The 13,105-nt window shown below is 35.4% G+C and overlaps 2 protein-coding genes across 8 annotated transcripts in view; one reads left to right on the top strand and one right to left on the bottom strand.

Moving 5' to 3' along the window:
- The window catches only part of limch1a (LIM and calponin homology domains 1a), a 58,560-nt gene extending 49,311 nt beyond the window's left edge, over window positions 1–9,249 (top strand). For 5 of the 7 annotated variants that reach the window (XM_077204821.1, XM_077204827.1, XM_077204825.1 and 2 more), the window contains 9 exons: window positions 151–264; window positions 1,600–1,692; window positions 1,768–1,973; window positions 2,304–2,398; window positions 3,215–3,323; window positions 3,625–3,711; window positions 5,438–5,546; window positions 5,627–5,729; window positions 6,456–9,249. In XM_077204821.1, the coding sequence (XP_077060936.1) occupies window positions 151–264; window positions 1,600–1,692; window positions 1,768–1,973; window positions 2,304–2,398; window positions 3,215–3,323; window positions 3,625–3,711; window positions 5,438–5,546; window positions 5,627–5,729; window positions 6,456–6,481 (942 nt within the window). In that variant the 3' untranslated portion in view covers window positions 6,482–9,249. Of the gene's footprint in view, window positions 1–150; window positions 265–1,599; window positions 1,693–1,767; window positions 1,974–2,303; window positions 2,399–3,214; window positions 3,324–3,624; window positions 3,712–5,052; window positions 5,193–5,437; window positions 5,547–5,626; window positions 5,730–6,455 lie in introns of those variants that run through there. The other 2 variants (XM_077204823.1, XM_077204824.1) reach the window with 2 other exon arrangements.
- A 405-nt stretch (window positions 9,250–9,654) lies between these two features.
- phox2ba (paired like homeobox 2Ba) lies at window positions 9,655–11,111 on the bottom strand. Its single transcript, XM_077202975.1, has 3 exons — window positions 10,937–11,111; window positions 10,194–10,381; window positions 9,655–9,945 (listed from the first exon to the last, which is right to left on the bottom strand). The coding sequence occupies exons 1-3, from the start codon at window positions 11,109–11,111 to the stop codon at window positions 9,655–9,657; spliced, it is 654 nt and encodes a 217-aa protein (XP_077059090.1).
- Between the last annotated feature and the right edge of the window lie 1,994 nt (window positions 11,112–13,105).

Here is a 13,105-nt window from a genome sequence, read left to right as displayed (position 1 = left end):
TTGCTTCTCACTGGTGTTTCAGCGTCTCAGACTTTCAACTTTCAAGTGCTCGTGCTTATAGCTGTTGATACAGTGTAGGTGCACCCTGTCTTCTTACATTCCTTTCCTTTTCCTCCTTTCTTCTTCTGTATGTGTCTCTGCGTGAATCAGATTGAAACCCCAATGCTGAATCTTGCAAAAAGGGTTGATCACTGGACGTGGGATCCTAATGAAGAGCGTAGACGGCAGGAGAGATGGCAACAGGAGCAGGAACGCCTGCTGCAGGTATACAATAGCCAGCTTGGGGTTTGTCTGAGAGAAGTGCGCAACTCAAAACTGCTATTGGTGTAGGTGTCAGTATTCTTGTCAGCGTGAGATTTTCCTATCTGTGCTCTCTACCCTTCACCTTCTCTCCAATTTATGACACTGTTTGTTGACTTTCTCTATAACCAGACCCAAGCTTGTATGACTTCTTTACTTCTGTGGAATATAAAAGGACAAATTTCGAAGAAAAAGAAAATTTGAGGAACAAATTTTGAAGAAATCACTTGTGTGTTTGTTGAGGTTTCATTCAAAAAGTGACACGAAAGACTTTTACATTATTACAAAAAATATATTTCAAATACTGTTCTTTTGAACTTTCTATTCATCAAAGAATCCTGAAAAAAAGTATCAGTTTCCACAAAAATATCAGTGGTGATATATATATATATATATATATATATATATATATATATATATATATATATATATATATATATATATATATACATATATGTAATGATTTCACTGATGGCTTGCACATAAAGTTGAAAGCAGGATCTGTAGGAAGCAGTAAAGGTTTTTTTTTTAACATAGAACTTAAGAAACATAAAAACAGAACAACTCAACATAACGCAACAGAGTACAGACAACTGATCAAAGCAAACTGAGGGCTTAAATACACAGAGGTAAATAAGGGAATAATCAGTAACTAAGGGAATAAACTGGCACTCACTAGGAAACTAGGTAAATTTACAATGACAGGGCCAACAGGAACAGGGAAAACAGAACCAAAACACAAACTAAACCAAAACAGAGCGTACACGTTACAAATATATATTAAACAGTTATTTTAAATGGTAATAATATTTGACAATATTACTGTTTTCACTGTATTTTTGATCAAATAAATGCAGCCTTGATAACATCTTTCGAAAACATTAACAAAAAACTTTTTTCTTAGTTTTCCCAGTTTTCTCAGAGTTCCTGGTTACACTTTATTTTAAGGTGCTTTTGTTATAGTTTAATTCATATATATGTACTGAGTAATATTAATTAGCAAAATGTGCTTACTATATAATTAGGGTTAGTTGCTTGTAACTATGCCTAATTTACTGGTGTTACTAGTACATGTAAGATGTGTAACAGGAGTATAGTAAAATAAAGAGTTACCAAGTTCCTCCATTAGACCTGAACAAAGCGTTTATAAACATTGTTATTAATTGTAATTGCAAGGAAAAGAGCGTCCAGCTCATTCTTCAAAATTTCTTCTTTTGTGTTCCATGGAAAAAAGAAAGTTGCACAAATGAATCTTTTGGTGTGAAATATTTCTTTAATCCATCTTTTCTTTCTCTGTAGGAGAAATATCAGAGAGAGCAGGAGAAACTAAAGGAGGAGTGGGAGAAAGCGCAGAGAGAGGTGGAAGAGGAGGAGAGGAGACACCATGAAGAGGTGCGTCTTCAAATTGTTTTACATGTCAACTAATTAGTTCTTAATGACGACTAATTAGTTCTTAATCTATAATAGGAGAGGCGGATACTTGAGGAAACTGTGACCCCACTGACCCCTCGCACCTTAGTTTTATCATCCAGTATCGTGACCGAGGCTCCGTCCCTCCCCCAGCCCTCAGTCCCACAGGACACTATTGTCCTCTCCTTGGCTGACTGGGAGAAGAAACAGGAAATGCTGGAGAAACAGGAACAGACGAACCAGAGTAACAGACTGACACACAGGTGGAATATATGCAAAATCCATATACCCTTTTCCACCGAAATAGTGCCGATGCTGGTATTTAGCCAGGCGATCTGCAAACCTCTCTCAGAATGGCTTGCGTTTCCACTGAGCAGAGCGATAATGTGATTGACTATGTGATTACTGTAACCTGTCCGCAAAAAAAAAAAAAACTAAAATTCAACGTAATTTAATTCAGTGTCATTGTGCCATGTTGAGCTGGCTTTGATGTACTCTGGCAACCTGTCATTGTAAAAGGTGTAACAAAAAAAAAAAAATTCAAATCTTGACAATGTCAAATGTTTTTTCAATGTTCAATTTAACCTCTCTAGCCCTGATCAAGTAATCGCACCAGCTCAGCGGAATGGTCAGAGGATTGAACCTCAGGAGAGCCAAACTGCTACACCACAACTGCAGTTTATACAAGGTAAGATACACACACTAACCTTGGGTCAATCTGGGTCGATTCTCTTGAAAATCTAGGTAAATGTGATGTTTGTTGGTTTTATTCAATTTTTTTTTTAAAAATTGTTTCTACAAAAAACACACTAAAAATGTGGATGCTGCACATTGGTGGTGGTTGAGGAGACCCCCCCCCCCCCCCCCCTTTTATTAGTAATAATATTGCCACACCTGTGCTGTGCATAATGTGGGAAGGAAGAGCAAGAAAGCTTGTCCTCAGGCCATTTTTAACAAATATATTATTTAAAATAATTGTAATAATACAAATTATTATTGTTGTTTCATTATCAATTATTATTATTATTATTGTAATACATTATTATTATTATTGTAACACTACATATGTTATATTATTATATGTTTTCTAAAATATACTTTTTTGAGTCATGAATATCAAGTGGTTCTCTTAGGGTTAATACATTTGACCTGAACAAAAAAAAAATATCTGATATTGTTTTTAAACAAAAATTAACAACCTTGACACACATTCATAAGAATCTAAAAGAGATCCTCTATTGATTTCTTGTCACAATCTCTTCCTGCATGGTGGTTACACCACACTACTTTTGACGAAAGGTTTTTAGAAATAGCCAAACATATTATATCAACATTTCAGAAATCTTTTAAATAATAAAAATAAAAATAGCCCAGACTTAATGCAAGAACATCTTTTTTTAATGCCTTACTCATCTGCCACAATAATGTTTCTATATATAAATCACAATGCATATTCAATTAAACCAGCAAATTAGCAGACACACTTTTTTCTGTGTTATTACAGATGGCTCTTGGAGCTGTAAGTCTAAAGGTGGGCAAGAGGATTTGAAGAAAACTGCCTCACTTGATCGTAAACAGAGTCCAGCTCAGAGCCAGACCACGGGGATGAGGAGGTGTGTGTGTGTGTGTATGTTTAGGGATGCATGCTGGCTTGCTTACACACGTCTGCCAAAATGCTGCTTGGCTTTGCTATGAGTGAAGGGTGTTTAAAAGATCAATATTTTTTTTTTTCTGGCACATGACATTTCTGCATATGACTTGCTTTCACACGTTTTTGTGTGTGTGTGTGTGTGTGTGTGTGTGTGTGTGTGTGTGTGTGTGTGTGTGTGTGTGTGTGTGTGTGTGTGTGTGTGTGTGTGTGTGTGTGTGTGTGTGTGTGTGTGTGTGTGTGTGTGTGTGTGTGGCTGATGGCAGGACTGGGTCGTGTGAAAATGTTTTAGGGACACACCCATCAAAATCACCCACACCATCACAAGACACGCCACCTCCATCACCCAGCAGGTACGAGCTTTCCCTCCAACACATACTCGATCGCATATGCGTGTGTTTATGTGGAGCATTTCAGTAATAGGCTTCAAATGCATTTGTGCGCTTCAGCCAGAAACAGTGACTGGGTCATGCTGTTGAACTGGCCTATAAGATTTAATGCATCTTCTTAAAATGCTGAAGTATTGGTTTCAATTTGGTGTATGGTCACCATACGTATAAGGCATAACAAATGCTGTCACTTCAGGAGTTACATAATCATGCCAAGTGCTTATGTGCACACAATCCCATTCATTTAAATTGCATATTTGCATTGCATTTTGCTTTTGTTACCACTTTAAAGTATTGGGGGTCCAAAAGTGTGGGACCATATCGTTTTTGTTTCTTAAAATCATTTAAACCTGGAAATAAAGTTTCAGGATTTGAAAGAAATTTAAAACTTGAAAACTATTTTATTAAAATAGACAATAATGGTCTTTTAAGACTTTTGGTCCCCACTGTGCATAAACCTATTTATACTATTATAGTTACACAGATATTATGGTAAAGCTGCATTCATGGCATGTTGTAATTACCGTAATTTCGAGATGACAACACGCAACATTCTACTCTGAGCTGTTCGGAATTATGCGTTTCTATGGCAAAATTATCAATGCCTAAATTAATCTGCAGCAGTCACGTGGTACAAGTAGAAGCTCTCCGAAAATTTGCAAGTTACAAGTTGTAATTACAACGATGTGAACACTCTTTACAAGTTGAAATCTCGTAATTACGGTAATTAGGGCGTGGCTTGAACGCACCTTAACACTTTACAATAAGGTCCCGTATACCTACAAAATACATTTGTTGCAGTATATTAATGTTAGTTAATATAAATGCAACTGTTCATTGTTAGTTCATGTTTGCTCATGTCCATTGAATAATATTAACATACACTTTTGTTTTGAATAATGTTTTAGTAAATGTTGAAATTAAATGTTGAAACTAAGATTAATTAATGATTTAGAAGTGTTTTTCATTGTTAGTTCATGTTAAATATTGTTAACTAATGAAACCTTATTGTAAAGTGTTACCGATATTGTAATCTGTCAAAAAGTCAGTGTTAAAGTTTTACAATGGGTGCGTCTCAATCAGCTCTAGTTCAGTATTCAGGCCACTGATCAGGGAGTCTGCCATTATAAGGGTTGTCTCAATCGCAAAATCCTTCCAGTGCACCTAAAAAGTCAATGCACTGCAAAAACCAGGGAGCATCAATGCTCACAATGGCTGCATCCAAAATCGCATTCTTCCCTACTATATAGTAGATGAAAAACAGTATGTCACAATGTCCAAATTCACAGTACTCATATGTAGTAGGCAAAAAGTACCTGGGTGACCTACTTCTTCCGCCGAGAATACTGAAGTGTGCATACGATGGACACTTTAATATCCCATGAGGCCACGGGAGAAGATTTATGAATGGCAGAGAAGTGACGCAACTGGCACTGGAAAGTCACATGATAATGATAACATGGCAAATGTAGTATGTCCTGATTACATTCATACTACACACATTCATACTATATAGAACGTATTTTTTTTGCGGTCGTGGAGTCATTACTTATTCAAAATAAGTACCTACTCAAAAGAGTATGAGATTTCAGATGCAGCCTCTCACAGCCTCTCACACCCTTGGGACGCTAGGGAGCTTGAGATTGAGACCCACCCAATAATATATGGCTTTGTGTGGCGCCCTCTGCAGGTCAGTAAGTGGAAAGAAACTTTGCTCCAGCTGTGCACTTCCGTTGGGTAAAGGAGCAGCTATGATCATTGAAACCTTGGGGCTGTACTTCCATATTCAGTGTTTTAAGGTAATTCTCGTTTGTGTTGGTCTCTGTGTATACGTGAGTCACGTCTACGTCTTCTTATATAAATATCTGATGTGTTCTAGTGTGGCGTGTGTAAAGGGTTACTTGGCGACACAAGTGCTGGGACCGACGTCCGAATTCGAAATGGACTTCTTAATTGTCAAGAATGCTACATAAAATCAAGGGGTGAGTCAATGTGTATGATCCTAAATGTGCAGGTTATTGTGATTGTAGTTTTTCTGCATTTTGTAAGATAATCTGTGATCAAAAACATGTTCTAAATAACATTAGCTTTTAATTCATTTTAATAATATTAGAAAATAATCTATAGTTATTTATTTATTTATACAGTATAATATCATTTTCTGACAAACCACAATTAAAATGATGTACAGTGTTTAATAACATTCTGTAATGAATGATTTTTTTAACAGAATAAACTAACATTTTATGTGTCCTAAATATAAAACAAGTAAAATTACATTTTTATAATATAATTACATAGGTAATTTATCTAATATATCTAATTATAATATTTTCACACTTTTTACATAATTTGACAGTTTGACTGGAAATTATGCACAATACAAATAATTCAGTCAAGTGATAATTGCATTGCTTTTTTTTATACATCACATATCCCATATTTCATAGCAAACTCTTCATTGACATTCTCCTTGGTAGTTCTCTATTTGTTAATTATTTATTAATTTATTTTTTTATAACTTTTTTTTTAGTAAAATTGGTGTTCGTGATGGAATTTTTTTCTTGAAAAAATTGGATTGGAAATTGGATTTTTTTCTTCTTCCGTATTTTAAGGTCCCCTGGGTCTGGGACAAGGGTAAAACAGTACAATACATGTTGTCAAGACAATTTTTAGGCCAGTTTTAATGCGCTCCTCCTTCCTTGCAGCTGCTGGCCAGCCGACAACATTGTGAGGCCACAAAGAAATGGAACCGGAATCAGGTTAAACCAAGCCAGGACCAGACCCAAGAAGAACGGATTTTATGTTTCTACAACATTTCCAACTATTTTCCTTACAGCACAATCAAGCACATATACATCAACATCAGAACTGGAATCATGGGTTTTCCTCTGGACTTTGACTGTTTTTGTGCTTTCTGAAATATGACATGATAAAGAGTTCATAAAATATATTACAGCGAGTCTGTTAATACTGTTAGTTTTACACTTTAGAATGAGTGCTGGTGGCACTTTACCTCACAGTGGCCATGTTACACACTGTTCAATATGAATGAGGCCAGAAACATACTTTACGCAAATGCAGATGTGCATTCTTGTTTAAATGCATCAGTAACAAACCCTGAGTACTTAATGGGGTGATAGAGATCATGTCAAATGCCTGTGCCATTAACCCAAATACAACCCCATTTCAGGAAAAGTTGGGACATTTTATCTTTAACCTTTACTTAACTGACAAAAGTACAAAGAAAATATGTTTTCCACTGTGTCACATCACCTTTCCTTTTAATTACACTTTTAAATAGTTTGGGAAATGAAGGATACTAATTGTTGCAAAGTGAAATTTTTGCCCAATCTTACCTGATACTGTCCAGCTGCTCAGTGGTCGTCGTTGTCTGATTCTCTATTTTATGATGGGCCGTACATTTTCAATAAGAGAGATCTGGACTGCAGACAGATTTCAGAGGTTTCCTGCCTTGCCCGACAAGGAGTGAGATTTCTCTGGATTCCCTGAATCTTTTCACAATGGTAAATGGTGAAAGAGCTGAATTCTTTGCAATCTTGCTTTGAGAAATGTGATTTTTGAAATGTTTGGCAATTCTCTCTATCAAATTTGGCACAAAGTGGTGAGCCATGACCCATATTTATTCACAAAGACTGAGCCTTTGCTGGATTGTACTCCTATTCCCAATCATGACACCCTCATCTATTACCAATTCACTTGCTTATTACAAAACAGTTTAACTTATTTTTAGCCTCTGCTGCAACTTTTTTGGAGTGTGTTGCAGCCACCAACTTCAAAATGTGTTTATATTTAGAAAATACAATTGATTGGTCAGTGACAACATTTGAAATCTTTTCCTTGTCATTTTAAAGGTTAAAGAGTATTAACAAATCACAGATTCTTGATTTTATAACATTTTTCAAAATGTCTCACCTTTCCTGGAAACGAGGTTGTACTTATTTAGTTTACAATAATGACATGGAATTAAAAACATGACTACATGTTGTTCTTTGAGTATTACTCAAATACACTGTAACATGGGCACTGTAATGTAGAGTGTGACTGAATCCATTTCTATTGTTAGGTAGCACAAACGTCCAGTTTTCATCCAAGAAAATTTTGCATCTGTTATTTTATTAATAATAAATAATCTCAGTTTTTGTAATGGTCTTGCAGGTCTCTCACATTATTAATAAATGTTAGGCAACTGTTGTTGACGAACGCATGATGTGCGACTCTTAGGCCTAGCTGATTTGTCCTGATGCCTTAACTGACAACATGAAATGAATACTGATAAAATTGTCCTTATTTATGGTTTGAAAAAACCTTCTTCATGTCTTCATGAACTGGAGTGGATTTGATTTAAGTGTTCCTTCCTCCATTTTGCATTGCCTGTTTTATCCTGTTTGATAAGTGAGGGGGTTGATACTTTATTTGTGCAGTATTGTTTAACAACCCATGTAGACAGCATGTTGCTAGCAGGTAGATCTTACATTTCCATTTGATTTTTTTTTCCCCACATTTATGTTATTAACATTTACGTTTTGCTCTGCATTTGAATGGTAAGACAATTGCATGATCCCAGTAACTTTCCTTGTTGACGCTTTGCATTACAATGCCCATGTTACACAAACACAACATGCTACTAAAATAAATTACTGAAGTAATAACATTAACAGTGTGCAAAGCAGCTCTATAATCAAACACTTTATGTAATAACTGAAGCACTGTAATGTAAAGTGTAACCCTTTTTTAGCTTTTGAAATTTTTTCGTTAAAATCGGTTTTATGTGTTCTGTTGCCTTTCTCTTTTCTGCAATGTTGTGCCTTAGAAATGTGATCCAGATAATGTCTAGTGTCGGCCACCCTTGCATCCAAAGCTTCAAGTTACCAATGTGTATTGGTGGGAGTATTATGCATATGCACTGAGCACTCTGCTTTTACCCTTGTACTTTATTCAAACACTATGAATGTGTGAGCAAGAGATTAAAAAATGAAAAGCACACCCTTTGTAAGCTTTTCATGTCCATTTAGAGATGTAAAATTGTTAAATATCCATATTTATATTAATCTAAATCAGCTGGAATGGATTTCATATTCTGTTGAACGTCACCAAAATATCAAATACAACAACGACCGATTATATTCAGCAAAAATAGCATATAATTCCTGCTTTTATAACTTCTTTTGCTTTCTGTTAATATTTGAAATTTGATTAAAACACATCATCATTTAGACACAGGGGGTTTTGACTGTTGCTTGTGTATCATTTGTTTTATTTTGTGACATTGTAAGAATACGAAGTAAAGTAAGGCAATAATTACTGGAAAGATTAGCCAAGGATGAGTGAGAAGTGTGTGACAAATAACTTCATATTCTGTATTTATTATACCCTTTTAAAAATGAGCGATATAAGACAACCTACAAGACGCTGAAATGCAATGGCTTTTATAGCAAGTGTATGTTTTTAAATAAACTATAATAAACTATTTTAAATGCACCTCCACCTTGTGTCTGTGACTGTAGATGACTGAATAATGATGTGTTGAAGATTTATTTTGTAACAGCGTTCTGTAATATGAATATAATTTTAAGGGGAAGATTTTTGCAGTTTTGTCACAATACAAGTTGTTATAAATCACTAGAGCAAAGCTCTCTCTTTTAGAGCAGTAAACGATCAAAGTATGTGGAATGATTTTCGTATCCAACTGCATGAATTCAATGCAATAAAATAAGATAAATGTAGCATGCATTTCTCATATGTGTAGGCCTACAAACTTCTTTTTAGCATTGTTGGTCATCAAAGAAGATCTTAACCGATAAATAACATAAATAAGGTTAGGAAATGGCACTAGCTGAGCTCTAAACAGTGATGTTTGAAATGGCACACCATGTCTTTTACTGTTCAGCAAATGCACACAGTAGTAGAACAGTGAGTTAGGTGACCGTTTGACCTCTGTGCTTCAAGAGAAGTTATGCCTAACAAGGGCAGTTCTTCTGGAGCTTGGCCCTCTCTGGTGTCCTGTTTCTGGTCTTCAGTTAGGGTAAGAGAGGGCTGTGTGCTGTCTGGGTCAGGAACTGTCATTCTTTTGGAGCTGGCATGAGAAGGCAAACTGTGCACTTTCGATGATGACTCAATCCATGTGGCCGCACGCTCCTGTTTACGAAATTTAGCTCGTCTGTTCTGGAACCAGACCTGAATAAAATAAAATAAAATAAATAACCTTTTTAACAAATATACTTTAAATTCGCCTTACCTTCTAAAGCCTAATAACCGTTTTAAAGCCTATACATTTTTCATAGGGGTTCAGTTTTTGTAGGCTAATAGTGTTAATTGAAACAACAGGCATTCACAGCCAACACTAGATATGTTTTCGGTTTTACGACTCTTAAACTCTCGCCTAAACGGAATGTAAGATAAGAAGAGAAGAAAACATAAGCTACCTGAACTCGAGCTTCAGTAAGATGGATCTCCTGCGCGAGCTCTTCTCGCGTGTAGATGTCTGGATACTGAGTCTGTGAGAACACGCGCTCGAGCGCTTTCAACTGCGCGCTGGTGAAGATGGTGCGGACGCGTCTTTGTTTGCGTCTCTCCTGGATGCCTCGTTCATAACTCAAAAGATTGTGATGGACTGTAAATTAAATGAAATTTTAATTGAACACAAAAATAAATGTTATACAATTAGTAAATGGACTTTATCTACACTAAAAATGTGTGGTCGGTAAGATTTTTTTAATGATTTTGTTGAAAAAAGAGTCTTACGCTCACAAACGTTGCATTTATTAGATCAAAATACATTATAGGCTACAGTAATTTTGTGATTTTTTTTTTACAATTTCAAATATCTTTTTCTGTTTAAATATATTTTAAAATGTGACATTCCTGTTGTGGCACGTAACTATGTTACGTAACACATTGAATTTATTAATGCTTTATTGTTGAATAAAATTATTAATTTCTTTAAATAATAATAATAATAATAGAAATAACCTTACTAACCCCAAACTTTTGAGGGGTATGTTATAAATAGGCTATAGACTATGAAAAAGTATTAATGCTTTTTTCTGTATAGTTAAAGGTTAGCTCTTTCAATTTTTAAATCTTAGTCAAATCTCAAATGCAAATAATTTCATTCTTAATGAATGTAATATACTAATTATTTAAAATGATTAAAGCACAGACCAACCTGTTATGTAATGTGAGGGTTGATGAGAACCGGGCGGCATGAAAGGGCAACTGGTTGTGTTACCTAAATTGCACCTGTTATATTGAAAGCTGAAGGGCTGACTGCAGGAGCTGACAGAAGTTCGGCCAGTGTCCATCCCAGACTCGTATGTAGACGTTAGGTAGCTGTACTCCATCATAAAGTATTGCAGTATTGAAGTCTCTCTGGTGCAATCCGAACTGTTCTTACAGAAGGGCTCTGTGGCTTTTATTATCCCCGAACTCAGCTGATTAAGTCGGTTACTGACACGTGGCAGTGGGTCTCATTGTATTATTCTTTTGACATGTCTCTCCATCATCTCTGCCTCCACCTGCATCATATCATTCAGCAGCCAATAATGATTCGTTACTATAGTCTCTACATTTATATCTATATATTGCATACAACATTTTCCCACTGTAAACACACACACACACACACACACACACACACACACACACACACACACACACACACACACACACACACACACACACACACACACACACACACACACACACACACACAAAACAATACAATCAACTTGGATGCTTAAGTAATTTCAACTTAAACTACATTAAACTGACTTAAAAAATTAGTTGAATCATAATAACTTGAAAGTTGAAATATAAGTTGAAAATTGCTTAACTTATTTCGATGAGTTAAAACAATGTAAAAGCATATGTAGTCATAACTTGACTATATTGATCCTATTATATTGGGCCTATGTATTTTTTTTACAGTGCCTGTCCATAAAATTAGTTTGAGTTAAAAGTTATAAAGCAAATCTATGCTGTTTCCCATTACACTGTGTGAATATTATAATACCCGAGAGTTTTTACACAACTCAAAACATATTGATGTCATTTAATAGACTATTTATTTATGTATTGATGTATTTATATTTATTAATTCATTCATTTAGTCAGCTTAAAAATGAAATAAGAACGCTCCACACCTCTGAAGGTGTTTTTTTATATTGCCTTTACCAAAAATATTTGTGCATTTGTGCAAAAATATTTGTGCAAAAGGACAGATTTCTTTTCATTACAACAATGTAGTCTTTTATATGGTCCATATTACATACTTTGCATGTAATTAAAATTTAAATAGAACTAAGATAACTAGGTTGTAAGCTTTTTGCATGTGCAGTATGTAGTGCTGGTGAAAATATGCAGCAATTTTTCAAAACAAAAAATGTTGTACAAAGTTTCTTTGTAGGCTTTGTAGGCCTTTAGCTATTCACATTTATTTGATCTTACTTAGTTTGAACCTTGCATGACATTTGACATGAACTAGGTCAAATAGTTATTGTGTCGTGTAAGTTTATATGTAGGTGGAGAAGAGAGACGGGAGATGATAGAGTGGGTTTTGATGCAAATATCCACACGTCTTTCTTTGTGCTGAACAAGCGGGTATCACGTTGAGCTGCTCAAAAGATTGGCGAGTGTGCAGTCCATCCATCATAACGTTATGAGAGCAACAGTCCTACACAAGAGCACCAGCTGAACAATATCAATGCTGCCATGATTAGTCGTGTTCGGCTGGTACCATTAACAGCGTTTTTAAAAGGGACATCTGCGTACGTGTGAATTTGCCACAGGCACATTTGGGCAACAAAAGCTTTCTAATGATATTAAATGATAAATCACATAATTATGTTATAGATTGCGCGAGATTATGACCCATCAAACGATCCTAATTGCTGCACTGAAAGGGGGGACTGGTTAATAAATCAGTCTAATTTTTAATAAACGCTTAAATTCTTAATAATTCATTTTTTTTTTCACATGTAGGCTACAGAACATTGTGTAGGACCATGACGTTTCTTACAACAAAGTGATTAATCTATCAGTTAAACCCATTGTTAAAACACGTAAAATAGCCTATTGCTGGTCACTGTAATCAGTTTCACAGGTGGATAGCCTAGATAATGAATTTTAAAATGATAGGCCTACAGGGCTACAAAATAAATTCCATACAAAATTTCAGAATAAGATTATGAGTTTCTCACGCACAAAATCACCAAGATTTTCGAATAGGCTACAACAATTCGACAAAATTCGACTGAAACTATAGTTCCTGATAGGTCCACGTGTGCTTGTATTGACGTGGCGCTGATCTGGACCTTTTTGTTTATCCACAAGTATA

This window comes from Siphateles boraxobius, unplaced genomic scaffold (genome assembly GCF_051911475.1).
Source record: "Siphateles boraxobius isolate OS27281-9 unplaced genomic scaffold, OSU_SipBor_1 119, whole genome shotgun sequence".
NCBI classification, from domain to species: domain Eukaryota; kingdom Metazoa; phylum Chordata; class Actinopteri; order Cypriniformes; family Leuciscidae; genus Siphateles; species Siphateles boraxobius.
This window is presented reverse-complemented; position numbering and strand designations above follow the sequence as displayed.

Bases quoted from the DNA above. Each gene is read 5' to 3' on its own strand.
- phox2ba (XM_077202975.1), bottom strand. From the start codon at position 11,111: ATGGAGTACAGCTACCTAACGTCTACATACGAGTCTGGGATGGACACT. The intron at 10,382-10,936 runs GTTGGTCTGTGC...TTTAATTTACAG, and splicing joins ACCCTCACATTACATAACAG to TCCATCACAATCTTTTGAGT. The intron at 9,946-10,193 runs GTAGCTTATGTT...TATTTTATTCAG, and splicing joins TTACTGAAGCTCGAGTTCAG to GTCTGGTTCCAGAACAGACG.